Below are 27,329 nucleotides of genomic sequence, written 5' to 3'. Positions count from 1 at the left end.
CTCTGCCCTCCTCCAGACATCACTGTAACTCCGCTTCAGATGTAAACATACGGGCATGGTTCAGTTTTAATGGCTTTAATAATAAAATACTGTCAAATGTGAACAAAGGGGATACGTTAATGTTTTTTACTTTTGTCACAAGCACCTAGTTCGACATGGAAGTAAAGGTTGGAGGAAGCAACGGTGGCAGGTTTGTGTTGGAGACATCCCAGCGCAGCATCACTGGGCGTGGACCAGCGCGCCGGCGCCTTGGCCGTAACCGAAGCCTTTAGGCCCGAAGTTCTTGGCATAACAAGCTGAGGAGGAATAAAAGAGGAAAACATTAGTCGACTCAATCGGACTCAAATTGAGTTGTTTTTGTGAACCTGCACAGATCTTTATAAAATCACTACTTCTGATCCTATTAAATACAGATGCTTAATTACAGAAAACTTCTGATATTAATGTGTCAGCTCTTCGTGAAATAAAAACTGCACATGGACAATGTACTTTCAAATTGCTCACTGACAGGAAAATTGTTGGAAGAAAACTTTCATTTGACAACAGCTTGTTGATTCTAGTTCATAGATGCGCTGTTAAATGCAGTACATTTGATTTAAAATATGAATTGTAAATTGTAAAATCGGCTGAAACAGTCGGGCTGAAACATTTCAGAGAAGACCGATTAACAGCTGACAAGCAGTAATTTAGTTCATGGAAAGTAATCACTGAATTATTGACAAACCCAAGTGACCACAGATTGATCTCGTATCGTAGACCAAAATGAAAAAAAATCTTAATGTTTACCAAAATATTTCACGGTTACACATTATTTTTTTAATTCTGTGTGTTAACTGTAACATCATGGAGGAATTAAAGGCACCAGTAGAAGTTTAATGCAGTGACAAAAGCATCTCAGGTGTCTTCTCACCTTTGCAGTAGATTTCTCCATCTTTTTCAGTCTGAGTCGTTGACTCCAGGCTTTTGCCACATTTGGCACATCTGAAGCAGTTCTTATGCCACGGCTGCAACAAAACGGAGGGAATTGTAATTTTAGAAGTACAGTCATTCGCTTCACGTCATAATTTCCTTCCGAGTCGGTGCAGCTCAGGTTTCCATCAGCCTGGAGGCTGTTATAACTATGTTATAACTATGTCGTAACCAGTTAGGCGCATCATGCAGATTTCCTCCCAGCAGGAATCTCATTCATAGCCTGATGACATCATCTGCTATAAACCAACACGTGTGTGAGTCCACATGACGCGCTGAGACGATTTACTCAGGTATTTTTCCTCAGGACTAAGCGTCACATGACCCAGGCTGTAAACAGGGTGAGGTTCCGTCATCGAGGAACCAGCGATGCTTTGGTTTGGATTGGATTCATTTGTTGATCAATACAAACTAGAAACAGCAGAGATTCAGGAACACTTCCTTAAAGTGAGTCGATTAGGAGCTGATTCCCAGGCCCAAAATACTCTGTTACTGTCGTCATGACGATAAATGCTTCTCCACATCAACCAGGAGTCAACATTTTTAACCTTGGCTTTGTTTGTGGAATCCAGATGTATTTGGCCACATCTTCCTCAGTTGAGAGCCGGATGGTGCAGAGATGATTCAAACTGTGGCTTTATTCTGGAAACATGTTTGGCCTTAAAATGGCTTTAAAATCAGAGAATATTTTGTCACCAAACCAAAGCTGTCTGCAGATTTCTGTAAATATGATTCAAATTTTCAGTAGTAATAGTAGTAGTCAATCACAATATGGTATTAAAGGAGAGCTTAAATATCAATTTAGTAATGCTGCTATAAATAAATTGCAAATGAAATGAAATACACTTTAATAATCCCCTTCGGGATTATTGAAATCAGTATTTTTTCACCCGTGGTTATTATATCTTGAAACATGCATATATAACAGTGTACAGACCTCTGAAACAAACACACACACACACACACAAACACACATGCACACACATGAGGAGCATGTGCATAGTTTATACACAATGGGAGGCAGAGTGATAGACAGCTCCATCATGGTGCACCCCAAATGAGCAGCTTGTAGGGGGGGGGGTGATGCCTTGCTCAAGGGCACCTCTGAAGTGCTCAGGAGTTGAACTGACACCTCCCACTGTCAGCTCACACTCCAGATGTTTTGGACCGTGTGCCGCCCCAGAAGTTCAGACTGGAAGACCAGTCTTTTGTCTAAATTTTGCAGGATTTTTACTCAATAATAGTGTTTAATTTGTGTGTTAATGCTTCCAGATCTTTCTAGATCACTCAGAGATCTGGAGCAGGATGAAGGTGTCACCGGATCAGAGGACGTTCCTGAAACCCTCACCTTCCCAGCTCCCATGATTTTCTCAGCAGCATAGACAGAGTCTCCGCACCGAGAGCATTTCTCCGAACCTCCAAACTTCTGGGCATATTTGGACGTGTTGGGGTTGGTGGTCGGTCGGTGAGCTTGTGTCCTGTGGGGGGGGGGGGGGGGTAAGATAAAGCACAATGATAGATTTTCTTAAAATACCCCGAGTTTTAAGAAACCTATAATCTACAGAAACTTCTCTCTTTATTTAATATTTTATGAAGTTTTGTCTAATAGTTTCTTATCTATTAATATTGAATCAAGGATGGACCTAAATGTTGATACCAGCATTAATACGTACCAGATCAGTTAGATACTGAGTCTCCGTACCGGCTGTCATAAAACGTTAAAAATGATTTTAATACCACTTTGAAAAGACAAAAACAAACATGGGACCCGTACTCTTCCTCCTCCTCTTCCTCTTCCTCTGCTGGGAAAGGGAGCAGGGCGCTCTGGGTGCTCATTGAAGGATGACTGCCAATCCCAGCAGCCCCTGAATGAAACCCTTTGTGGGGAAAGCAGAACCCTGCTGGTTGCATAATAATCCCTTTCATAACAATAATCACCTGACGTCTACTTGTAGCCATAAACATTCTGACTGGGGGTGTGTGTGTGTGTGTGTGTCTTTGTTTTCCTTCTGTTTTCGGTGCTTTTGGGTGACATTTAGCAGGATGCCTGCCCAGAAAGTGGAACCATCCCATCATCATTCTGAATGTCAAGATTTCTGAATGTCAGAGTGTTTAGAAAAAAAACTGACTGGACCTGATTGTTTTGTATAATAGACACCCTAAACATTACTTTGAATATATTAAGAATGAAATTCAATAACCTGGGGGGGGGGGAAGGCAGCATCCATATAGAAAGCAGTAGGAGGGGGAAGCCCTGAGGAACACCAAAACGCAAATGAGCCACTGAAGAACTATTACTGTCCAGAGCAACAAAAAGTTTGAGCAAAATGATGCGATGAGGTTGTTTTTACGTGTTTTTTTTTTGACGCCCATAACTTCAAAATGACGCCGTTTGAATTTGTGCCAGAGCTGTAAAGTCAACTGTACATCAAATTTAGAAATAAGGGGACAATTACAATCCAGGGATTTAAGTTCACGCCTTTTAGACGTGAGGTTTTATAAAATATACTCATGCATCTCTTTTTATTCTTTTACCAATATATATATATATATTTAGTTTATGCATCGGGAAACTGTTCTACCTCATGAATAAACACTGCCAGAATTTGCAGACACAACTTCAGAACGTCCTGAGACTTGATGCACAGCTGAACTCACTGACCTTATTGACTTCGCTGCAACCACTTGTGTAATAAAGTGTGGTGAATGTTCACTTATTCAGGCATTTATTTCAACAAGTCATCTCTATTGTACTGAAAAGAAAAAATTCAAAGTCATTTTGTGGTTTACTGGCATCACCAGAAACCCTTTTTACAATGGAAGTGCATTTAAATCAGTAAAGCGCATTTTAAGGTGTTTTTTTTTTTACGACCCTGTGAGAGAAATGTTTCTAAGTTGGAACTGACGTCAAACACACACACGCAGTAAGGAGGGACTGAACCTACAACAGCTCTCAGCGGCGCGTGCCGTCCCTTTGGTTCCATGTTGGCTGATGTCAGTGGTTTGCTGACTGAACAAAAGAGGTGATGTTGGATGTCGTTACTCACTCTTCATGTTTGATTCCTAGTCGCTCCCCCCGGTCCATGTTGAGCGTCCCCGCCCCCTGACCGTAGCCGTAACCTTTGGGGCCGTACTTTTTCCCGTAGCAGGACTTACAGTAGATCTCCTGGTCATGAATGGCCAGTGTGGTGCTGTCTAAACGTTTCCTGCAGACCACTGAGGACACAGAAGGATTATAGAGTGTTATGACACTTTATAACATGCTCATCAACCTTTGTGATTTGTGCTGCCGCTTTATTTTCTTTACTATTTCACCTTATGTAATCATTCAATAACAGAAGGCCTAGTCATGATCGACGTAGCCCCACCATACAACGGGCTCCAGGACGTCTATTCAAATCACGTCCACGTAAGAGAACACACCATTAATAAAACACACTGATCTGTTTTCTTTTTGTCACTTGAAACAAGACAAATTTGACTTTTTTTTTTTGCAGAAATACTTTTTTGATCTTATTAAATAAAACAACCAAAGGTCATTGCTTCTAACTTCCTCTTCAAACCTTCAAACAAATCCTCTGGGTACAGAAGTCTGTTCTCAGACATCTTATTAACACTCGCACTGTGCTGGTATTCATTTCGTTCAGAAATTCCACTTTAATATAATTAGATTTCATCTACAAGGAGTTACTGTTAGAGAATGATCTGAAGAAAACATTAAGAAAATCAAATCACATTCCCCACTTCTTCACACGCTGACCACCAGAGCAACAAAATTCTCTGCTCGTCTCTCTGATCTTTAAAAATGTGAACTTTGCTAACATTTTATAACATTTCTTAGTTAACAAACTTCTTAAATTTACTAACTCAAATATGTTGCTTTTCTGGCATGATTAAATCATTAATCTTTTTCGTGCAGCACTGGTTTAGGAAAGTGAGGCTATAGTGGAAAAGTAACTGCCCAAAGAGTTTATCTGCATCTGTGCAACTTTTCTGTCATAATTCAGATTTATTTTATAAAGAAATGAGAAATGCTGAATGTTAAACTGAGGTCAAACGAGAGCCGAGGACACAAAGTCTCATCACAGCCTCATTAGGGGTTTCAGACAAAGCAGCCTTTGTATGAGAAGCACTGGAAAAAAAACAAAGTCCACCTTTTGTTGCTCAGATTGTTTTGGTGTCTCCTCGTCGATAACAGCGAGATGAGAGTTTCTGTGTAATCCTTCTCTTCGTTGATGTTTTAAGGATGATTCCAGGACACCAAATCATCCAGCAACCTGAGCTGTCTGAGATTTGTTCTGATCTACTGTAATACGGATGCAGATAATATGTGCATGTTGACATAGTGTCTGCTTTTGGTGTGCTTTTAGTGCGTTTGAGACATATTTTTTCAAACCTAAATAATGTCTTACAGTTGATTCCACAGGGGGAGTAAAGGTAAAAGCGATCTGTTAATGTTTGTAAAAATACACTCAGTTCCAGCATCATTTCGGAAAATCAATTTCAAAATATATAGTATGCATGTAAATTAGCAATGACATAAAGTATCCCCATAAAGTTTGTACTGAAAAAGAAACTTCTTGAGGTCACCAGAGGAGGGAAAATCTGATTCTTTAGCTTTGAAAACACACGCATGGACAGTGTTTGGCTTTCTTCAGCTTTTTGTCACAGGTCAAAGGTCACAAGAATGCAAAACTCATTCAACTCAACTCATTCTCTACATAAGACTGAAGTCTCAGGAGAACAGAGATAAACAAAATGGGATGAGGCAATTCATGCTGAATTAGAAATATTTTTACTTTATTACTTTGATTTTTACTGGGAAATGACCATTTTTAAGGTGATCACTCATGTAATATTGTGTTGTCAAGCATTTAAGAGGATGCTCCTTTTTTCTTCATGGAGAAAAACCTACAAGAGTCTTTCGTGTGGGTGTTGCAGCTGTACTTACTGCAAAGAAAACAGCAGTTGTGGAAACTCTTCCCATCACACTGCACCTCCTCAGCATGGTAAACCGTCCCACGGCACGCGGTGCACTTGTTGCCTCCGCCCCAGTTTGGCATCGTTTGTGCTTCTAAGCGAAGATGGAGAGACGGATTAAACATTATTTAATCTGCTACTCTTCTACTCCTCCTTAGATCTGTAAATCACTTCATCACAAACAAAAGATGACTATGAATTAGCGGCCAGTCACATTCCATTAATTCTGGGTGTTTCTATGCTAAACAAAAACATATTTTGGATGCAGACTAACAATAACTATAATATTAATTCATTCATTTTCTTGAAGATGAGACAATCATTAATTGTTTCCTCTTCAGCTGCTGTCATGGGTTTATGATCAGGCTTCAATTTATTGCAGGGTCAGTATATAATATTATTTAGAAATAAATAGTAAAGTGTCAATAATGTGATATTTTAATAAACTTAATCATCATACTTCTTTAAGTGTTTAATTTAATTTCTGTTTCTATTTCAGAATGTTGTTTGTCTTGAAGCACACAATTGTTTGATCTGTACTGTAATAATGACATCTGAGAACCTGAACCCAATGGACTTCTGCTGAAATATATTAGTGGTTATGGCCCCAAGAAAAGAGGCCGGTCTAAACAACAACAGAACAGAGTAATACTCAGAGGAATGTGTGGGTTGTAGCTGCAGGACACAAACAGCAAATCAGTGTTAGCATGTTGGAACCACTGTTGTTCCAGCACAGGGGCCACAAGATGCCCAGGCACTCATGTGTGTCTGTGCTTCATCACACACATTTTAAACGTGTTAAAGGGTGTGATGTGATCCCACAAGAGACTCGTTTATCACTGAGGATCACCACAAAGTAAGTCTGCAGCTATATCATACTTTGTAGACCAAAATTAAACAGTGCTGTTAATCTTAATTGTAAAGAAAACATACAGCTATCAATCTGTGCATTCAGTAAATCCTCATCCCAGCTGGATTAGAGACTAGACTTCAGCATCAGACGGATCACAAAAACCACAAAATCCACCCTGACTACTCCTACCCTCGGGCCGGGTGTGAGTTAGACATTTCTCTTACATTGGTTGTGATCATCACCACAAACACTTAAAAGTTTCAGTTAATCTGTAAGAACTTCACTGAGATCAAGAGTTCACAGACATCATGTCTGATACTAAGCCGGGGTGTTTAAAGACAAACATATCATATTTGATTCACTCGGCCTCAGGATTTGACACTTCTACGTCACTTTTTTTTTTCCACCTGAAAAACGTGATGTATGCAATCAGACACATGCATCTGCATTTTTATCTGATAAATTCTGGATTTAGCCATTATTTTAAAAAATTCAAGCTCATATATATATATATATATATATATATATATATATATATATATATATATATATATATATATATATATATATATAATTTTTTTATTATTTTTTTTTAACCAAAAATTCGATTTCTTTTTCTGGCAATTATTTCAAGGTTCAGGCTTTAAAGGATTTAATCTGTTAGATGAGATTCTCAGCATTTCCCAAACGACAATAACAAACAGCTCTGCGATCATCGATGAAGACTAAAATGTTCCACTGCAGACTTAATGAGATTTTACTGCTGCTGTGGCTGAAACTCTGGAATATATTACTGCCATTAAAATCCGCCTACAAGTTAATATGATTCTCATTTAAAGCCCGTTTGAAACCCCACAGAAAACGACTTCTATTGTTATCTGATACAACACAGGGATCTGAAACAGGACACGAATTGTTTTGTAGTTACACAACATTCCACAAGTTACAAAAGGCTTCTTCTAACGTTAATGCTGCTTTTTGCCACAAGGTTATTTATAAAATAAACATTAAAAAACATTAAAAACAAATAACTACATACATCACTTCTCATTACGAATGCAAATATTTTGAAATTAATTCATTCCACGTTGTGAGGCTTTCACGTTTCCGTGGCAAAAGTTTGTCTTGTCGGAATTGTCAGCTGTTAAAAATCTCAAACGAAAAATATAAATTCTTGTGATTTAATTTTTTAAAGAAAATCCACTGGCATCTGAAGCGACAAAGCCTTCACGGAGACGTACGTGAAATATGTTAATTCACATAAAGACGTTTAGAATTACTAAGAAGCGTTACCTTGACGGACTCAACACGTAGCTGAGAGTGAAGATGCGATAATGTTCGAGCCTCCCCTGAACGCGTCGATCCGGAGCTGCGGCAGCGGGATTTACCGACCGCCGCTCAATGGAGGGACGGGTTTGTCACAGGGGCGTGAACGCAACACTGCCGCCTTCAAGACCAGCCGACAATTCTGCACCACAGTATCATCTATCCATCTTTTTGAAGTCTACAGCGACTTCCGGGTCACGTGTCCGCCGGAGCTTGTCTCATCTGTCCAGAACATCACAGGTCGTGTTACTCTACTCTACACACTGTTAAATTATTTTTGGACCAATGGTTCTCACTTGAAATAAGTGAAATAAGTGAGAGTAACCATCTGGATTAACATTTGGATTTTCTGTGTTTGCATGCATGCATTCACTCAAAAGTAACATGATTTACAATTTAAAAAAAAAAACACTGTAAACACTGTTCATCCACACTTCTGCCCTCTGCTGGAAAGACGTGTAATAGAAGAAAACTTGCAATTGGAAATGTAGTCAAAAATGTGGCGCCCTTGGTAACACTGTCACTGCACTGCGAGAAGGTTGCAGGTTTGAGTCCTTTCTGTTCTCCGTGTGGGTTCTCCCCATGTCTGCATGGGTTCTCCAGCTTCATGCAATGGATCAGTTACCGCTAAAGCGACTCTAGATGAGACAATTATGGGCGTCTTGTCTGCAAGAAAATGGATGGATTTTTTGTTGGAGTCTATAGCTGACATCAGGAGGCCGGGTACTCCCTGGACAAGTCGCCAATTTGCCCCATTCATGATCACAGTCAAAAGTCAGGGTGAATTAATGGTCAATTTAGACTCTAAATTGACCATTAATCAGGTAGTTCAAGGGAGGACCTACTGGTCCTTTAATGGTTCTGACAGCCTATGGAGGAAGAAGTCACACAAGTTAGACTGGTTCCAACCATTGTCTGCTGCATAATGTTCTTTTACCCTGGACTTGAGAGTGTGTTTTGGCTACCTCCTGTCCTGGAGCAACATTTTGTAAAATATGGTTAAAATTTTTGAGAAGAGCTCATACTGCACTGAGCTATCTCACGTCGTTACCCCTGTCCGGAAGACCAGTGAAAAGGGGGGATGATGGTCTTATAGTCTTATCCCCCTGTGTGTCTCTTAGCCATGAAGCTTCCTTGAACCTAACCCCTTCCATTAATTTCTTATGTGGTTGTTTTTCCGATAAACTATTTCACTGCACAATTTGATAAGGCTATTATTATGTATTCCAGAAAATCACATTAAAAGGCTTTCACCTGTTCCATTCTCCTCTTGACTGACTGATATTAGGGAAAGGAGTGTTTAAATCTCCCTACTGTGACTTAACCCACTTTAGCTAAACTTATTTGCTTATGCACTCTGCAAGATGCACATCTTCACTTCATCGTGGACTTTTAAAATTGTATATATATATGTTATATCCTCCTCGATGAGATGGGTCCTGTTAGTATAACGTAAAATACATCTCTTCTGATGTATTCACTTCAAAGCTGTTTTGATGTGATGTGATCCTTTGATGTTGACAGCGTGCAAAAGTATAAAAGATGAAATCGCCAAGTCACCCAGTGGCTCACAATGTTTCGAAACAAGCCACTTGTACATATAAAGGTGGATAGGAAATCATGGAAGAAGGAACCCAAAAAGAAAGTGACTAAACATTCCGGCCGCCGCCCTCCTCCAAAACCAGCGGTATGTGAGACAGTCGGATCACTTTTCACTGCAAGACACATGAATGACCTCTATGGCGATCGTTTACCTGAACCTGTGAATGCGAAGGCAAATGCCCAGCCACCCACCTCGATCTACCCACCTGTAACCAAAGAGAAGAAGCCCACTATTGAATATGTAAAAAAGGAAATGTTAGAGCCCGACCCTGTCCCAATCATCCTGACCAAACCCACCAGTAAGCAACAGGTCCATCCTCCCACCCAAGAGGATCCTAAGAATGAGGATGAATCAATGAAGCCAAAGGTGTATACGAAGAAGACAATGGGACCACTGACTGTAGACAAGCCATGCCCAAAGCACTTCCTTAGGAAGCATTCAAAAGAGCCAGTATTACCACAGCAGCTTACGGAATTTGTTCGTCCCTGTGTGATGAGGAGAGCCCCTGTTCCCAGATGGAACGACAATCCTCCCATAATTCACAGAGAACAGAATTTTGTGAAACAAGCCATAGAGGAGCCTTACACCACAATAAGACCAGAGCCAGCTCAAGTAGACATTAAGGGACACAGAGAGGTCCTACAGAATTCAGGCCTCGTCCCCAAATACACTCTAAAAAGGGATTTTGGAATACTACCAGGGTACCTGCAGAACCGCCTCCTCAAAATTCGGATAGCTAAGGAAAGTTATGATAACCATTTGAAATGTCTGATGGACCAGGAGGCAAGGAAATTCATGTCTGAGGAGCAACGGAAAGTCGTCCTGCATAAACTGATTCACTGGTGGCTCAAGGTAAAACAAGATTTTCGGTGCACCGCATTTATCATCGACAACCACACAAAGAGGGAACATAAAAAATCTATTGAAGCAACTTTGGTAAAAATTGAGACTGACTTGAGATTTCTTCAAGGTCCACACCCCATCTACATACCAGACCTGCCACGCACCACATTCTATGTCAGGGACTTCTTTTAATTTGACTCACATTAATAGACATCTTCATATATAAAGGTGTATCACTCTGGGTAGCATTATGGGAAGTGGATTGTGTCTGAATGGGTTTTCTCTGGGTACTCCAGTTTCCCCACATCACCAGGAAAAAACATGCACCTTAAGAACTTGGTTATGTCGGCCAGTAGGGGCACTGCACTCAGGGTGCAGTGGCTCAGGACCAACTCTCCTCACTAACCATGAAATGTCATTTTATGATCGTATAATGACAAATTAAAGTTCCTTCTTTTCCCATAGGTACCCATAGGTGCGATTCTGCGTGTCAGAGGTTGTCTTATCTGTGGCCCGGCATCGCATTCTGTTGAAGATCCTCCAAATACAGAGGGGTTTACTCCTGGTGCTCAGGTTATCCCAATACCAAAAATTTTTAACAAATACATAAGTAAATAAATAATAAATGAATGAATTTCTTAATAAGAATTAAAAAATCAGTAAAACATGTATTGACTCTTTGATTCTTACGGCTTACATATGTGTGAATAGTCTAATTTGTTCTGCAATGGAACTTTCTAATGTTGAAAACTTTAGTAACCCCACAGGCAGAAGGGAGAAAACAACCACACTACAGAGACAATACAGAGCAAGCAAACATAAATATGGTCTAAGCTTGTAGACGTAAGAAACATCAAAAAAAGACTATAAAACACATGGGGCACCTAAACAAGCAAAAATAACAAATCCATCATAATATACAGTAGATAAGACCATCATCCCCATGACATCCTGGATCCCAAGTTCCTCACCTACCCCTATTCCCTCGCAGGTCGATGTGCTTGCTGACCTTGACACCCCACCCCTGCACCCCCCCAATGGAACAGGGCACAAAGGAGGTCCTCAGTCTCTCTGAGGAGTAGCTAGGTGACAGCAATCTAACTGAAAGAGGTCCGCCTGGATATAGTCCTCCTCTCCAGAACCGTCAGATTCCATGCCCTGAGCGATCACAGAGCCAGCCCTACGGTTGGATTTGCTCTGGCGTTCCGTGTCCTTCCTGGTGCCACCTCCCAAAACACACAATGTAAGTAATAACAGTGTGAATAACAGTGGGGCTGGAAGTGTTGTAAAGGAAACAATGTGACTAATGTCTCCACTGTCTTAATGTTCAACTCAGACACTGAAGAGAAAGAATTCAAGGGATTCATGGATGAGGAATGAAAAAACGGTGAGTTTTACGTATTTCTTTCACATGTTTACAACTGAACAAAGATGGGAGATATTGTGAATATGGACATTAACGTTTAAACAACGTTGAGTTATTGAGTTATTGATATTGTTATTACTTAGCACTCTTTCGAGAGATGCTGTATTGTGATTGCACTAATGTAGGATTTACCGTAGCCGTATCAGACTGTTTCTTTCATGTGTTTACCTACAAAAAAATAAAATAAAACAGCTGTTCATGTAACTGGTATTTGTGAATGCACTAACTTGAATGCACTAACCAACATTGTGAATGCAAGATTTATTTATTTATTATAGAGAATTTATTAAATATCTAATGTATTTATAATTAGATATTAGCCTTTTTCTCATCAAGATGTATTTAAGTCATGGAGCCAGGCTGGATGCCTGCAGTGGAGCCACACCTGGGTTGTTGACGGCACCGTGCAGACCGTCCCTCAAACAGCTGGTGGACACCATAGGGGCTCCTTGGCAGACTCTCCTTGACTTTCCTATTGATGGGTCAGAACCAAACTGTGGGCTGCAACCATATACAGGGCTCTCTGGAGTGACAACCTCTCCCAAACAGGAGTACCAGTGTCAGCATGTGCCGTGATTGGTTCATTATTCAGTCTTCTTATGGTCGTTGACAGACATACTGTATTGTACAAATTGAGTAAATGAACTGCATGCGCAATCTGTGTAGTGTCTAGTGGTCGAAATATAAAAGAACAAAAGAATGAATGAAACAAAGAATGAAAGCACAAGGTGAGATCAAGGCGACGAAGATCAAACATCTGTCCCTTGATTTATTAACTTCAAAGTTCTTTGATGTTATATAATCCTTTGGTGATGTCAGCATTTGAAGGTATGAAAGAGTTGAAATTGCCCAGTCCTCCAGTTATTCACAATGTTTCGACGCAAAAAGTTTGGATATAAACCCAACCTCAATGTTTTACCTACGGTTGAGTGTGAGACAGTTAGAACACTATTCATGTCAAGACAAATATACGACATGTATGGCAAGTGTATTCCCAAACCTGTGAAAGGAAAGCCAAAAGCCCCGACACACATTTTGGGCTTCGCATATGCAACCAATAAGTGCATGCCTACTCATGAATATGTAAATAGTAAAATAAATGCTAATGGCAAAAGTGATAATCATTTGAAAGAGGTGAGGTATAAGGAGACAAGGAAATACATGTCCGAAGAGCAGCGACAAGCTGTCTTAGGAAAATTGATTCGTAGGTGGCAACAGTTGAATTTCAAATATCGGGGTATGTCAATTTGCATCGACAAAATCACAAAGAAGAACTATAAAAGGGCTCTTGAAATAAGTTTGGTAAAAATTGAGAACGACATGCGCTTTCTTCACAAGCCAAAAACCATGTACATACCAGACCTGCACCTCTACACATACTTTGTCCCAGAATTACTTCAATAACCCTTTCAGTAATATAATATTACATTTCTAGGTAATGTCATACTCAAGATTCCGAGATATTTAAAGCATTTATCTTCTTATGCACTATAAAGAAACAAGGTTTCCCAGTGCAATGAAAAACTCACATTGCCATCTGCAAGTAAGACCACCAGAGTAGTTCAAAAAACATATAAAACAACGACAAACACTACATTTACATCATGAGTTATTTACACAATGTGCATGATGGGTTACGGTTAGCAGATGGTTAAAATACAAAATATGCACAAAAGTGAATAGTCTGTGTTGAGGGTGGGTGGGTGGGTTCCTTGATGACTGGATGCTCTGCAGAGAGGTCAGGGGAGTCCTGGTGATTGTACATGCAGCCCTAAACCACTCTCTGCAGGCGTCTGAGGTCCATGATGGTGGTGCTGCCGGACCACACTGATGCAGATGATCAAGGTGAACTCAACACGCAGCTGTAGAAGCTGTTGAGGATCTTTGGCAACGTGCCAAATAATACTATAATCGAGATAATGTCAGGCAATCCCTGAAGCAACTGGACTTTTGAGGCTGGGTTTGATGATGTGTACCCATCATCCAGGAGTCGCTTCAATTCAACCTTCAAGTATAACCTGGATGAATGAGAATCTGCCAGTGTATTTTATTACAACATTTTAATTTAGGTCATTTCACTAAAGGCTTTAGTTAAATTATGCAGGCCATCACTGTGTCTGTGACACATGTTCTGTTGAAGTTCCTACAACTACAAGGGGGTTTACTCCTGGTGCTCAGGTTAGCCTCAAGGCCAAGAAAAAAAACCATTGAAGAATCATGATGAAGAATAATGATTTGTTTTTTATGCACAGGTGTGTTTTTTGATGACTAATGATGCTCCAGTGGTCCAAGTTATCAAGACTCTCTGAAGAGGTGAGACGGGTCATCCTGCTTGTTTGGATCCTGAGTCCTGATTTGTGGTTTCAGCTGAAGAGTTGAAGATTTCCAGGAATGCCAGGGCTGGGTTACCAGTACCTGCTGTCCAAGGAGATAGAGACTGCAGAGTATCATTTTTGTTCTTTTTATAAGTTAAAGGAGATACAGGGTAAAGTACAAGAGGAAGGTAGAGGAATAGAAGCTCCAGATCTAAACCTGAAACTCTGCAAGTCCTGTCACAGCATCAGTTCAGTACTCTGAATTCAATTCCCTACACTAGTTTGTGTGACTCCGTGGTACACTGGCGTCGTACCCGGAGTGTCCCCTGTCTCATGCCCTCAGTTGGCCGGGACAGGCTCCAGTACACTGCGACCCGCGGCAGATGATGAAGTGGGTTTAGAAAATGAATGAGTGAATAAACTAATTTTTAGAAATTGCAGTTTTTGTGTCAGTACCCCACTCTTCTGCAAGTGGGGTCTATTATGACTGAACATAGTTCTTATGGAATCTTGTATGAACAGACAGGAAATGTAACCAAATGTGAGCTCATGGCCTTCATTGGATTGACTGTTCTTGCAGGAAGTGAGAAGAACTGAGATGTACCAGTCTGTATGGTTTTTGGTAGTCCTCTGCACAGCCCATTGTACGAGGCCACTATGTCAATTCAAAGACTTGAAGACATTTGCCGGTTCTTATGCTTTGATGGCAAGTGGACCAGAGCCTACCGACTGCAAACAGATAACCTGGCAGCCTTTCGTCACATACGGGACCTGTTCCTGGTCAACTGACTTCCATAGGGAGGACCCAGCTTCTGCAGTACATGCCGAGCAACATCGCCAAGTACGGCATAAAGATCTCGGTTTGTGATGCACGTAGCCCATATGCAATTGATAGGATTGTGTACCTAGGTACACAATTATGTAGCCTTGGAAGCTTTGGTGATTGATTTGCTGTTAATTATGGCTTCAATCTCGGAATCTCACCTGATTCCGCAGTTCAATATCTCTTCGCCACGCTTCTTCTACTTTTAACCCCAAAAGGTCAAAAGCAGTCCACCCCCATGTGGGTGAATGGTGGTTCTTCCCCTACAATTATTTGGTGAGGCAAATCTGCCACCTGCTGGTGAACTGGCAGAGCGTTCAGACGGCGACAGGCCATCTACTGTCTCACAACCATCGTGTTCCACCTCCTGATGTCTAAGTAAAAGCTCTGATATGGAGCTCTTTGGTGAAGTTGAGTTAAAACCGGCTATTTTCTGACATAACAGCTCCACCTCGAAGACGCATTGATAAACATGCTTGACAGTTGGATATTTGTTCGTCTGTTCCTTTCTTTATGAGTCATAAAGTTTATTCATTCATGCATGCATTCATTCATTCACCTTCCTCGCCAAAGACGCTGAGGCCAGTTCTGGGTCAGACCGGGATACTCTGCCCCCTGGTGGAGAACTGTGGGTGCGCTCAGTTTATAATACCAATACATCTGTTTCATGTTTATTGTATTTTTGAGCCATCCTGAAGTAAATTAACATAAGCATCACTAAGTTTTCTAGTTAAAAAAATAAAAATTGACAGTCGGCTTCTCAACAGAGCAGCAAAATGAATACCTTGTCAAGATAAAATCAAGTTAACTCTATAATTGAATCTTTTTATTTGTAAACCTACAGTTGAAAGAGCTTCAGTTTGCAGAACAGATGACAAAACAGCTCAAATTCATGTTCTTATATTTTATTTTTTTAATTCATACAGAAGGAAATCAGTTTGGGGCAGCTTAGCCAGCAAGGATAGGCTCCAGCAGACCCGTAACCTGCAAGACTGGTAAACGACTGTAGATGAGACTTTGTCGAAAACGGATGGATGAACGCACTCCTGCAGAAGCTTTAATGCCGTTATGAGTCAGAATACTTTGTTGATCCCCGGAGGGAAATTTAGGAATACAAGGAAGAATGTGAATACAATCTAACAAAAATAACTACACAAAATGATTGACTACACATCCACAGGTCAGAGTGGATTACCTGTGCACCCTTTGGTGTGACAAAGCTATTATGTCCCTGTATAGAGCACCACTGGAGGCCAGTTCATGGACCTAAGACCACAGGGCTGAAATGCAGCTTTGGATGACCTGCGACATGTCCTGAGGCTACGTATCCTTTCAGCAAGGTGCCTTAAGTAGCATACTAATTCTTAACTAGGAGTTTCCCTACATGAACATAGAACACAGCTGCTCCATATTTAGTCTAGTCACCACATACAAGGTTAAAAAACCTTCACAGTACTCCAATATCTCTCTAAATTACATTTCTAGTAAAGTCACAAGTATTCAAGTACCTGAGAGCACCATCACATTGACCTTTGTCCTCCCCAATGGAGATAAGAGGCCATTATACAGTATGACTGCAGACCCTCTGCAACAATTCATACACCAGAAACATTCCGTCTTCCACATGAATTCATCAAGTCCAAGGACAGGTCCTCAAAAAATTAAAATCCAGTGGACTGAAAACTTCATTTGACTTTCTATCGACATGTGCATGAGGAGACAAGGACCGAGTCGCACTTTAGTGATTTTTCTTTCTTCACAGTGACAAGCCATATTAAACATTTATCTGTCAATACCTTGTGCTTGAAAAGTTTCTTTTCATTCCCTGTAATCAACATAAATTAAGTAAAATATAAATAGGAATTGGGCTATCATACACGATTGATGCAGAATAAAGTAGTATAAAACAGCAGTGGCTGACTCCCACCACAGGACGGCGCTGTTACAATGGAAATTTTTGTTCATTTACTGCTGCCCCAAAACTGAACCAGTAGGCACATTTAAACTGTTATTTAAGAAACAGTAACGTAAAAGTTTCAAAATAAAAAATATATACATTAAAAAGAAAAAGAAAAAATGAGACCTCTCAATACATCTACTTTCCCACAAGGTTCCAAACTTCAGGAAAGATTTCATGTTATATTTCAGAACTCCACTTAGAGATATGCTGCTATTATTAACATAGCACCAACGGTTTGAAACCATATTCTTCACTTTTAGGATCAACACTGCCTAAACATCCTCACCCTCACATTTCCAAAGGTTTGGAAAGAGGGTGACTGACGTCCAGCCTCCTCTGAGCGGAGCCTCTCTTCCGCGCAGCGGGCGCAGCAGCACCCAGCGCACCCGGGGTTTGGAAGAACGCCTTGGAAGATGCAGAGGGTGTTGTTTCCTCTGGGGTGTGTGGAGTCTGTGAAGATAGAGAACAATGTTAAGAACAGCTGCTGCAAGGATCAGACTCCTGGAACGATTATGTGGTGACATTTTCCAGGTGGACAGCTCTTACCGGTGGTTCTGGTGTGTCCATGGGGACAGTCTGACGCGGTCCTGGGGGGGAATGTGGGGTCGCTGCGCTCGATCTGCATGCTCTGCCGTGATCTGGAGAAGGCTGCGATGGAACCGGCGACCTGCCGGTCTCTGATGCTGATGCCAGACTGTACGGCAACGCCCCCACCATGAAATTAGCAGGAGCCACCACAGTGGGCAGACTGAAACTCAGTTTGTGGTGGGCGTCAGAGCCTGGCTGTGGGAGACCGCCGGGCAGCAGAGGGTAGTGGGAGAGGGCTGATGAGGGCAGCAGGACGTAAGGCAGCGCCACAGAGGAGAGGCTGCTGGGAGGGAGACCCGCTGGGGGCTGGCTGGCAGAGACCAGCACATTCAGGCTGTTCAAACCTGGAGAAAGTAGATTAGGAGAAAATAATAGGAGGTGGGATTACTTTGAAATGTTTAGAGGCCATCTTGTTCATCTGACTCATACCTATACGTTATATTTACCAAAGACATGATGATCAGATCCGCTCATCAGCATCTTTTGTCGGCTTTTTAAACAGACTGATTGAGGTAAAAACTTTTTTTTGAACACATTTCCTATCCAGGTCTGAGTGAATAAAACCAAACTTATCCTGGATCTGTGGCTCATTTTAATGAATTAATTCCAATAATTAATTAATTTTTGCTTGATTCTGCTTCCATTCAAAGGACAGAATCAAAAGAAATCCAATTTTTTTAACTAAATATATATATAATTTACAATATCTGCTGGACTCTGAACGAGACCTGGTATTTACCTGCATTGTTGGGTATATAGAGGTAATGTGACGGCTGGACGGGCTTCTGGCTGCCTGGACTCCTGCTGAATGCCTGCTCTCTGCAGAGGCCTGCTGGGCGATGAGGAGACATCCTGCTGCTGCCAGGCTGCGAATGACCTGCCGTCCCCTCATGAGCGCCGGCTCTCGTCTGGAAGGACAAGTGAGGAATGGGTAAAAAAAAAACATGGAACTTCATAGCTGTGTCCACCTGAGTCAAGTGCATTTTTATCAGAATGTAGAACAATCTGTAGCTAAAAATACTGCCCTGATTAGAAAAGACGCTTTCAAGCCATTTTCCTGAAGTATTTATGTTTTGTCTTTTCCTGTTGAACTCAAGCATCTCTGCTTGTTTCCTGTTTATTCCCATATAATATTTGTAGTTTTTTTCTTTGACTCAACTCACCTTGCCACCTTCCTCCAGTGCTCCCTTCTTTCTCGACACTGGTCCTCCCTCCTCCCCATCCTCCCTCCTTCTCTTCCTGGCTTCCCTGGACTCTTCTCCGGTTGACCTCTGACCTTCAGCGGTCTGGTCAGGCTGGTCTGGGACCGCGTACAGCATGACCACCGAGGGCTGGGACAGGCTGGGCAGGTAGGCCAAGCAGTGCCTGGAGGAGGAGGAGGAGGGTGTGGCGGAGGGCTCCATTGAGATGGGGGGAGTGGAATATCCTGGAATAGGGCTGCCGCCGCAAGAGTGGGTCGGCGGTGCCGGGCGGTTGCTGCAATGTGGTGAAAAATAATGGTCAGGGGGCTTTAATCCGACTGAGATTGCCCAATCCCGAACAAACCAATCAGGATGGATTCACATGGTGAGAACTCACTCAGTGCTGTTTCCAAACTGCAGTCGACACACTGTGTTGTTCCTCCTGGAATAATCCACGGGCTGCTGTTGTAGGGCTGCTGAGGGAGCGAGGAAAGAAATCCATTTGTCAGTCAGCTCAACATTTCTGTGCTCCTTTGACTGAAAACTGGAGTTTCTTACCTGAAACGTCTCCCCGTGGACTGCTGGGGGCAGAGCTGACCTGCCGCTGGACGGCCCCGGAGGTTGTGGCGATGTTAAAGGAGGCGTGACGTGCCACCCCGGCTCTCCTTGGGTCCTGGTCCGCCATTGGCTGCGTAATCCCGGGGAGGTTGGCAGAAGGCAGGTTTGCAGTAGTTCCTACATGTGACAACAGTGAGATTAAGTCCTCTAGTTGAACTGTTCCAGCTTCGCTTTCAGCGTCTGCATCTCTATTCAGTTGAAAACGTGTGAGATGCCCCTTCCTTTATCTGTGACTGTATTTATCTCACCAGCAGCTGCTTTCTGGTTGAATTCGACGGGGCCGAGCCACTTGAAGGCCGGTTTTCTGCCTCTCTCCTCGCGGACATGGACCTTCTTTATGAGGCCCAGGCTGGTCAGCACATTGGCGATGTCGTACAGTCGTCGCACCTTGGCTGTAAATACAGGGATTCTGTTTAGTTTTATGAAAACCGAACAAACAGGACTGCCATCACATGAAATACACTCACTTTTATATTTGCTGTGGCTTGAAGTGTCTTGACTCTCCTCGATGAGTATCTTGGCTGCAGCATCCAGGGTGACGGTTTGAGTTTTAGACACCAGGAACAGCATGACAAACTTTTGGCTCATTATGCGCAGAGATTTGTCTTTCCTGTTGCTACCAGCTGCAAAAAATAAATAAATAAATAAAGAAAAGAAAAATGAAGACATGCAAAGACGGTAGAAGAAAAGGGCGGGAAAAAACATCGGTGGTGGAAATATCCTTTTCTTTTTTCTTTTTTTTTACGGCTCAGAACATCACCATTGCCAGCATCTCCTTCAGTTGCGTCGTCCTCGCGCCCCGGTCCGCCCTCCTTGGCCAGCTCCATCTGGAGGTGGTAGCCCTGCTGCCGACCCCTCTGCTGCAGCTCCTCCAGCGTGGCCTCCAGCTGCTGACGCCCGTACCAGGTGTAGCTGTTCTTGGCTATCCGACCCACAATCATGAGAGACTCCAAAACGTTGACGATGTCGTAGATACGACGCCGCTCCACCCCTGAAGGAGCAGAGAGAGATTAGCTGTCTGTCACTGGACGGCTCACACATGCTTAAATTTGCATAAACTGGATTTTAGCAGTCTCGACATATCAAATATCACTCTAGGGTCTAAATCCAGTGCAGAGTCTCTCTGCCTACTATTGCTGACCCTTACCAATACTGGTTGCCACCTCGTCTAAGGAGATCCAGATGGGGCAGTGTGGCGGGGGGTAATCAGGGTAGAGGGCTAGAAACTTCTGACACAGCAGCCCAAGACTCTTCTGCTTCCTGCTCGGCTTTCTGTCGGCGTCGTCCTCCTCCTCCTCCTCCACTGCTTCCAACTACACAAACACAAACCATATGCATCACCATCAGGGCCGTTCATCACACACACACACACACACACACACACACACACACACACACACACACACACACACACACACCAGTTCACACAAACTCAGGATGAGTTCAGCTCCAGCAGCCGTTTTATATACAATAGACCTCCAGTCATGAGGCAGAAGTGAGTGATTGTGTCTCTAAAGACTCACTATGTGGAGAGTTCAGATACGAACGGGAGTCAATTATGAAGAGCATTAAAAAGGAACCACAATTTATTAATTTATGTTTAAAAAAAGAAGAAGACATGTAATGTAGGAACACATGGATGTAAGGAAGATGTATTGTAATTTATTATTGAATATTTACACAACATATTGACAGATGTCGATTTGGGGTCGGGTTTATCAGCCTTTTACACACCTGATTGGCGTCTTCCACCTCCATGTCCCCCACCGCAGCGGGTGGACTCACTGGGTTGTTGTTCTCATTCTCTATAGGTCGAAACAGGACCTTCTTCATCTCTCTGTCCCGGATGTCTGGGCTGGCGGCGCTGATGAGCATCTTCAGGTTGGCCGTGGGCGTCCACGGCTCCACCATGGAGCTGTGTTTGATGGGGGTGATGTGGGCCAGGTCAGGGGTGGCACCTTTCCTGTTTTTCAGCAATGCAGGCATGGTGGACTCTGCAGATTTTAACGGGGTGGATCTTCTCCTCTCTATGCAGATGTTTTCCTGTATTTGTTACATACAATTGATTACACATGTTGAACATCAAGTAATAAAAACATGACTTTGACTTTGAAAATAAGGTAGGAATTCCATGCCGATCATAGGATGGAGATGTGTCATACTAGTTGTGTCTGATACTATTTCAAGTATTGGTATTTCAAAATTAAATACACATATTTGCAAGCACGCTTTAGCATTTCTACCAAATTCACAGAATATTTTTGAGGAATACCAAAAAAAAAACCTCCATCAGTGGGTCTTTATTGGCTTATTTCTACATCTCAGTTGCAGACAGGTCAAACTAGTTAACAGGTCAAACTAGTTAACTTACTTAACCACCCCTGAAGCAGCAGTGGGTCCGGTCACCTCACCTTTTGTTCACTTTGGCCCCCATCTTCCTCCTGTGGAACCGCTTTGAAACTTCTATTTGGACTTGTGAGGTCTTTCAGTGCAAGACACTGAACTTCCATCTGGTAAAAACTGCTGCAATTGGAAAAATCAAAATCAAATAAATCAAACATTAAGTTAAAGTAGTTTTTTTTTTTAAATGTTGAGTTAAGTCAAACAGTAGAGAAACTCGGACTCAGGTTCAGCAGAATTTGGCGCACAGACGCAGCTATAATTAGCTATTTTATCACTTATGCTGCTGCTTTAAGGGGATCCTAGCAACCAGGAGCTGATACTTAGCATAGCTAATAACGACTGAGTAAAGGACCCATTAAACCAAACTAGATCACACATTTAGACGTGGTGGAACATGCAGAACGCAAAGCGTACATTGCGATAACTAATTTATAATGACTAATGTTAGTTTAGCTTCCATAAGCTACTTAGCTGGAATCCACTGGAGGGAAAAGACTATTACTCACCTGGATCAGCGATTCAATGAATTAATAAACTATTTCGCTGTTGCCAATCGTTAGATCTTGGAGACTTGCCAATGCTTTTTTTCCTCAGACTAACATAGCAACTAGTTTCGCTCTTTAAAATAAGCGGGTACTCTTCTTCCAGCTGTGCCTCCAGACCTCTAAGGATGGGAAGTAGATTCCAGCATCACCCGCTTCAGCTTGTTTTCTGGCGCTCTCGAGAGTCGGTGCGCTCCAGCCAATCAGAACTCTGAACGTTTCTACCGCATTCGTCTGCAGCCAATCGTTGTTCTTGTACTCGTGCGCGCGCCTCAACTTCTATCAAATGACGCGAACGCAGGCCACACCTCCTTGCTTGTGTTGGCGGGGCAACAGGCGCGCTAAGTCTAAAGCTGTGTGACATGAACAAGAGGTCTCACTCTGTTTTTTTTTTTTTAACGGACACGTACAGAAATAGAAATGGCGCGGCAGGGAAATCTCCATGTGGCGAGCAGCTTTGTCTTGTTCATTTAACACTTCTGACTTTCTCTGGGATGTAGAAGAACGAATGAAAAATCAAAGCTCTGTACGATACTACCATACGACACTATACATACTGTCCATTCATACACAGACATATAATGCCCAGTGAAAAGTTGTTCACAACTCCCAACTAGTGCAAAAACTGTGTTGCAAAAAAAAAAGAGCCAAGCACGTAAATACTTTAAATAAATAAACACTTATTTTAAATACTGTAATTTAAAAGGGAAAAACTGTTTATAAGCGATTTAGTCGTAGGGGCAAACTCCTGTTTTGGGTCCTACGAGTTGCACGCTCGTTATATATAAAGGATCTTTGACTTCCAGCTGAGAAAAGTGTGCTTCTCCCACCACGACCCGGCGTTGGGTAACGAGGTACCCGCCTAACAACTGACTGGTAACACCGGTAACCTGGGCGTTCAGGTCTTTGTCTTTCTAATTAACTCTGTGGCTGATCGACACAGATGGGGGGCCGCGGAGGGAGGCGGGGGGGGGGGACGACGCGAGTGGCGGCGCTAATATATGAGCCACAGCGCGAAAACAGAGTCCGCGTATGTGTGTGTGTGTGTGTGTGTGTTTAGAGAGCGCTTCCTCTCCAGCAGACCGCGTCCCGCCCAGCATGCACACACAGGTTGTTTAAGGACGAACCCTGTGAACCTTACGTAACACCCCACAATACACAAAATCTACCGCCAACACTTTTCAAATCTGGCCACTGAAAAACGGAGGGAAACGTCCAGCTGGGCCCCTGGGAGCCACCAGTCCACCAGCTGAGCTCCATTCAGACACATTATAAAGTAGATCCCTGCTTTTTTCCCCCACTCTTCTTCAATCTGAATCACTTGTGCTGATTCTAACTTGGAATCTTTATCTAATTTGGTTCCCATACTTGAACTGTAATCTTTCGATATTCAGTATTGATACATGTGTTTTTGTAAATGTGTGGCTGTCAGCCTCTTGTCAGCACTAAGACTGAATAATTATTATAGTGTAGAAAGAAACAAAAAGCTCAATGTTTGCTCTAATCAACACTTGAACCCTTTTAGTTGCATGTATTTGTGTTTAATTTTATGCATCTGACTCCCAGACACATGATTCCACTATACTGTACGCCATTCCCCTCTCTCATGATGTTCTGTTTAAGTCCAACGAATGAACTACACCCACAGGATTCAAGTCTGAACCAAATAATGATAATAATAATAACGTATTAATAACAAAAGATTAGATTTATTTGATTTAAAATGTGACGATGGTTAAAATTCAGAAATGACCATATAGACTTTTACATTCCAGTAAATGTATTGTGTGTGGAGCACAACTGTATTATATATTTTTCTCTCACGCTGCCCATTTATGTGGCCTTGGACTAACTAAGCGTCCAATAAAAGACTTATTATCTTAGTGAGTGCATTGATCATCAATCAATATCAATTGTTTTAGACACTGAAATTCTTGTTTTATCACCCCCTTCCCCCTCCACTCTCTCTCTCTACTGATCTTTTGTCAATCTGCTTTCCAGGGCAAACACTGTTTGCCCAGCAAGTTATCCCCACCTTCCATATCTGCCCTCCAGCTCACGGTGATTCCTGCAAGACATTTTTGTTGAAAGACATTTTTGCCCCAGTCCTCCTACATCCTGTCCTACAAAATCTCTGTCCCACCTTGAACAGTGAGAAAATGTCACGATGATGTCTTCAAACACCTGTCCAAAGGACTTCAATGCTTAATGTCGCTGAATGGAAAATAACATCCATCCATTAAAGATCTTCTTTTTTTTCTTTTTGTTTTTAAGGCCACTCGTGATCAGAGCAATTCAGGAGTGTTTCATTGATCAGCAAACCGTCCCATTTGTTCAGCTCTGGATCTCTACGTTGTGTTTTCAGCTGGACATGTTGTGTCTTGCCCAAATGATGTCGTCACGGAGTTAGTTTGATTTGATGTGACCCTCCCGCCCCCCAATGGAACAGCTAATCTTTTTTCAATGCTCAACCCTGATTAGTCAGTGAAGACTTGGTCAGCAGGTTTTGATGAGTCAATAAGCTAAAAAAGGAAATTTCACTACAGAGTTCGCACCACAAACCATTTGCAACGAAAGAAATGATTTGGAAAGTCAGCTGTACAAAACAATCAGTTTGAGCAGTTTATTTAGAGATCATTTTCTATAATATAACCAACACTGGAGAATACAGTGGTGTGTGGACAGCCCTGCTCTTTAGTGAGTTGACCTCCATGTAGCGCTGAATGGTTAGCAGGTTTCTTCCTGCTAGGAGGAAGTTTTTCCTTGCCGACATTATATAAGTTAGATTCTGTTGTCCTTCTCTACTTGGGAAGTGCCTTTAAGTTAACTTTTTTTATGATCTGATGCTATAGAATAAAAATAAAGTGAACTGAGCTGAACCTTCTAGTGCTTCTTTTTTTACCCCCCCCGTCTTTAATAAGAGAATAACTTGGTAAGTACATAACTAAGCTTTTTGTAAAAACAAAAATGACTTGAAAACCCTTTTTACGTGTGTGTGTGTGTGTGTGTGTGTGTGTGTGTGTGTGTGAGAGAGAGAGAGAGAGAGAGAGAAACAGGACACTTATCTCATATCTCAGTCTTTCTTCATAGCTGACTTTATACAGTATTACGCTGTAATTCTTGAGACAATACTGCCACACAGTGGTCAACAACATTAACTGCATGTTCCTTCCAATGTCAGAATTATGCATTGTGCTTTTTTCCTATCCCTCTGGAAACAGTTTTCTTTATTTAGATTTTCACCCAAATTTACAACAGGGGTTATTAAAGTGAGCCACAAGAAGTCATTCCCATACAGTTTACTTATTGATTAATGTACACTGACCACATTACCCCGCTCCAATCCCTTATCTTTTCATCTATCAAGAGTTTTTTCTCAGATCAGGAACAGGGGTAATTATGAAGATGTGAAAATAGTATTGGTGTACTATGTAAGGTCTTCTTTTTATGTGTGATTTAGGAAAACATTCAAAATTAATTCACTGTAAGATCAACAAATAGAAAACATTGCCTATTTCAGATCATCCCTATCACTTTCATACAGTCCCCTTAGATCATTGGGCTTCAGAAGTGGGGTTCAGAGGGGGTTGTTTTGGAGGTGTCATTGAGTCTGCATCAAAATGGGGGAACTATTTATTCATTTATCAGTTATAATTCCATCCCTATTTAAATAAATGTGTCATTTTTCTGGTCATAGTTTTAACATTTTCTTTGTAAATTACATAAAACCACCAGATAATAAGGGACTAATGCAGCTGCTGCTTTACATTACTTAGAACCTTAGTATGTATGACTGCAACCAGGTTCCATCAGGGTTTCCATAATTATTTGGCTGCAGTCAACACAGGTTCCCCCAGTCCAGCCATGAATGCATTCACATGGAGCGGATGATATGTGCATTAGTTACCATGGTGATATTCCTAACTAACAATAGCGTCTTGAAACCAAATCCCTAGATTCAGCCTTGAAGTTTTTAAAGCAGGTTTGTGGTCCACAGGATGTAGATGCATAAAATCATTGTTGGTTATTCTATTCATGGCTGTGTTGCATCCCAAACCATTACATTTTAAATAAAAATTCAAATCAATTTAAAACCGTAGAGCGAGACCACAAATATCACATCATTACTGCTAGATGCATTTTCAAATACATTCTTCTCTGCATAGATGGAAACATGAGGAGGGCAGAGGCTGGATTACAGAAGAGGTGAAACATTGCTCAATATGACTCATAATGTGACTAGTCTAGATGGTAAATAAACCTGCTTATGCTTGAGAGGTGTTCTCTATCATCGACCCCCCCCCCACATATACACACAGTTTAAATGGGACTGATAATGTTTCATATTTTTCCTCTGCAGCGTGATGTGATTTGATTTCACCTGGCAAGCAGAACGCAAACAATATGAGAAGAAGACAATTTGGTGCAATTTGGCACCCCGGCTGCCGACCAGCTGCTTGTTAGGGGTCACATGCGTGGTGTGTGGGTGATAGAGGGAGATGGAAGCCTGCTGCAAGAGGCTGAAAACAAAACTGCTCTGAAATGGGTCAGCTGCGGGTTCTATTCTCCGCGTCGAACAGCAAATATTAGCAGCTGCAGCTTCACGTGTCTGTTTTTATATTATATATGTGTCCATTTTATTTGTAGCACAGATATGTATGTCCGGTTTGTTGTCTCTGCCTCAGATCCACTCAGGTGGATCAAAACAACAATGAACCAAAATAAAATAATTTAAATGTGACAGGCAATGGTGATAATGTGTTGCAATGAGTGAGATGTTGTTGATTCAGCGGATGGCTTCTTGTTGATGTTCCAAAACTGATGAAAGTGAAATCTGCTGTAATAACATGTCTGGAAAGAAAAAAAATAAACTGAATAAATTAAAAAATGAAATAAAAG

The 27,329-nt window shown here is 41.8% G+C and overlaps 3 protein-coding genes across 8 annotated transcripts; 1 reads left to right on the top strand and 2 right to left on the bottom strand.

Annotated features, from left to right (window-relative positions):
* Positions 1-59: 59 nt before the first annotated feature.
* On the bottom strand, positions 60-8,278 carry csrp2 (cysteine and glycine-rich protein 2). Of its 2 annotated transcripts, none has more exons than XM_068306577.1 (6): positions 8,096-8,278; positions 5,921-6,040; positions 4,017-4,185; positions 2,318-2,447; positions 911-1,004; positions 60-296 (listed from the first exon to the last, which is right to left on the bottom strand). In XM_068306577.1, the coding sequence occupies exons 2-6, from the start codon at positions 6,030-6,032 to the stop codon at positions 220-222; spliced, it is 582 nt and encodes a 193-aa protein (XP_068162678.1). In that variant the 5' UTR covers positions 6,033-6,040; positions 8,096-8,278; the 3' UTR covers positions 60-219. The 2 variants fall into 2 exon arrangements, with proteins under 2 accessions (XP_068162678.1, XP_068162677.1); XM_068306576.1 differs by having other exon boundaries at positions 5,921-6,043; positions 8,096-8,276.
* On the top strand, positions 6,663-15,702 carry LOC137589099 (enkurin-like). Of its 5 annotated transcripts, none has more exons than XR_011034143.1 (5): positions 6,663-6,805; positions 11,040-11,147; positions 11,566-11,817; positions 11,911-11,961; positions 12,337-13,519. XR_011034143.1 is itself a non-coding variant. In XM_068306575.1 (5 exons), exons 1-3 carry the CDS (start codon positions 9,702-9,704, stop codon positions 11,647-11,649), a joined length of 1,074 nt encoding a protein of 357 aa, XP_068162676.1. In that variant the 5' UTR covers positions 9,639-9,701; the 3' UTR covers positions 11,650-11,817; positions 11,911-11,961; positions 14,253-15,702. The 5 variants fall into 5 exon arrangements, 4 of the variants coding, with proteins under 4 accessions (XP_068162676.1, XP_068162673.1, XP_068162675.1 ...); XM_068306575.1 differs by lacking the exons at positions 6,663-6,805; positions 12,337-13,519 and adding exons at positions 9,639-10,583; positions 14,253-15,702; XM_068306572.1 differs by lacking the exon at positions 6,663-6,805 and adding an exon at positions 9,639-10,583.
* A 1,631-nt stretch (positions 15,703-17,333) lies between these two features.
* e2f7 (E2F transcription factor 7) lies at positions 17,334-22,570 on the bottom strand. Its single transcript, XM_068307316.1, has 13 exons — positions 22,395-22,570; positions 21,897-22,008; positions 21,220-21,528; positions 20,633-20,798; positions 20,246-20,476; positions 19,953-20,108; positions 19,734-19,877; positions 19,426-19,602; positions 19,265-19,343; positions 18,850-19,162; positions 18,426-18,594; positions 17,645-18,030; positions 17,334-17,548 (listed from the first exon to the last, which is right to left on the bottom strand). Exons 2-13 carry the CDS (start codon positions 21,993-21,995, stop codon positions 17,387-17,389), a joined length of 2,391 nt encoding a protein of 796 aa, XP_068163417.1. The 5' UTR covers positions 21,996-22,008; positions 22,395-22,570; the 3' UTR covers positions 17,334-17,386.
* Positions 22,571-27,329: the final 4,759 nt, after the last annotated feature.

This window comes from Antennarius striatus, chromosome 22, assembly GCF_040054535.1.
Source record: "Antennarius striatus isolate MH-2024 chromosome 22, ASM4005453v1, whole genome shotgun sequence".
Classification (NCBI taxonomy): domain Eukaryota; kingdom Metazoa; phylum Chordata; class Actinopteri; order Lophiiformes; family Antennariidae; genus Antennarius; species Antennarius striatus.
This window is presented reverse-complemented; position numbering and strand designations above follow the sequence as displayed.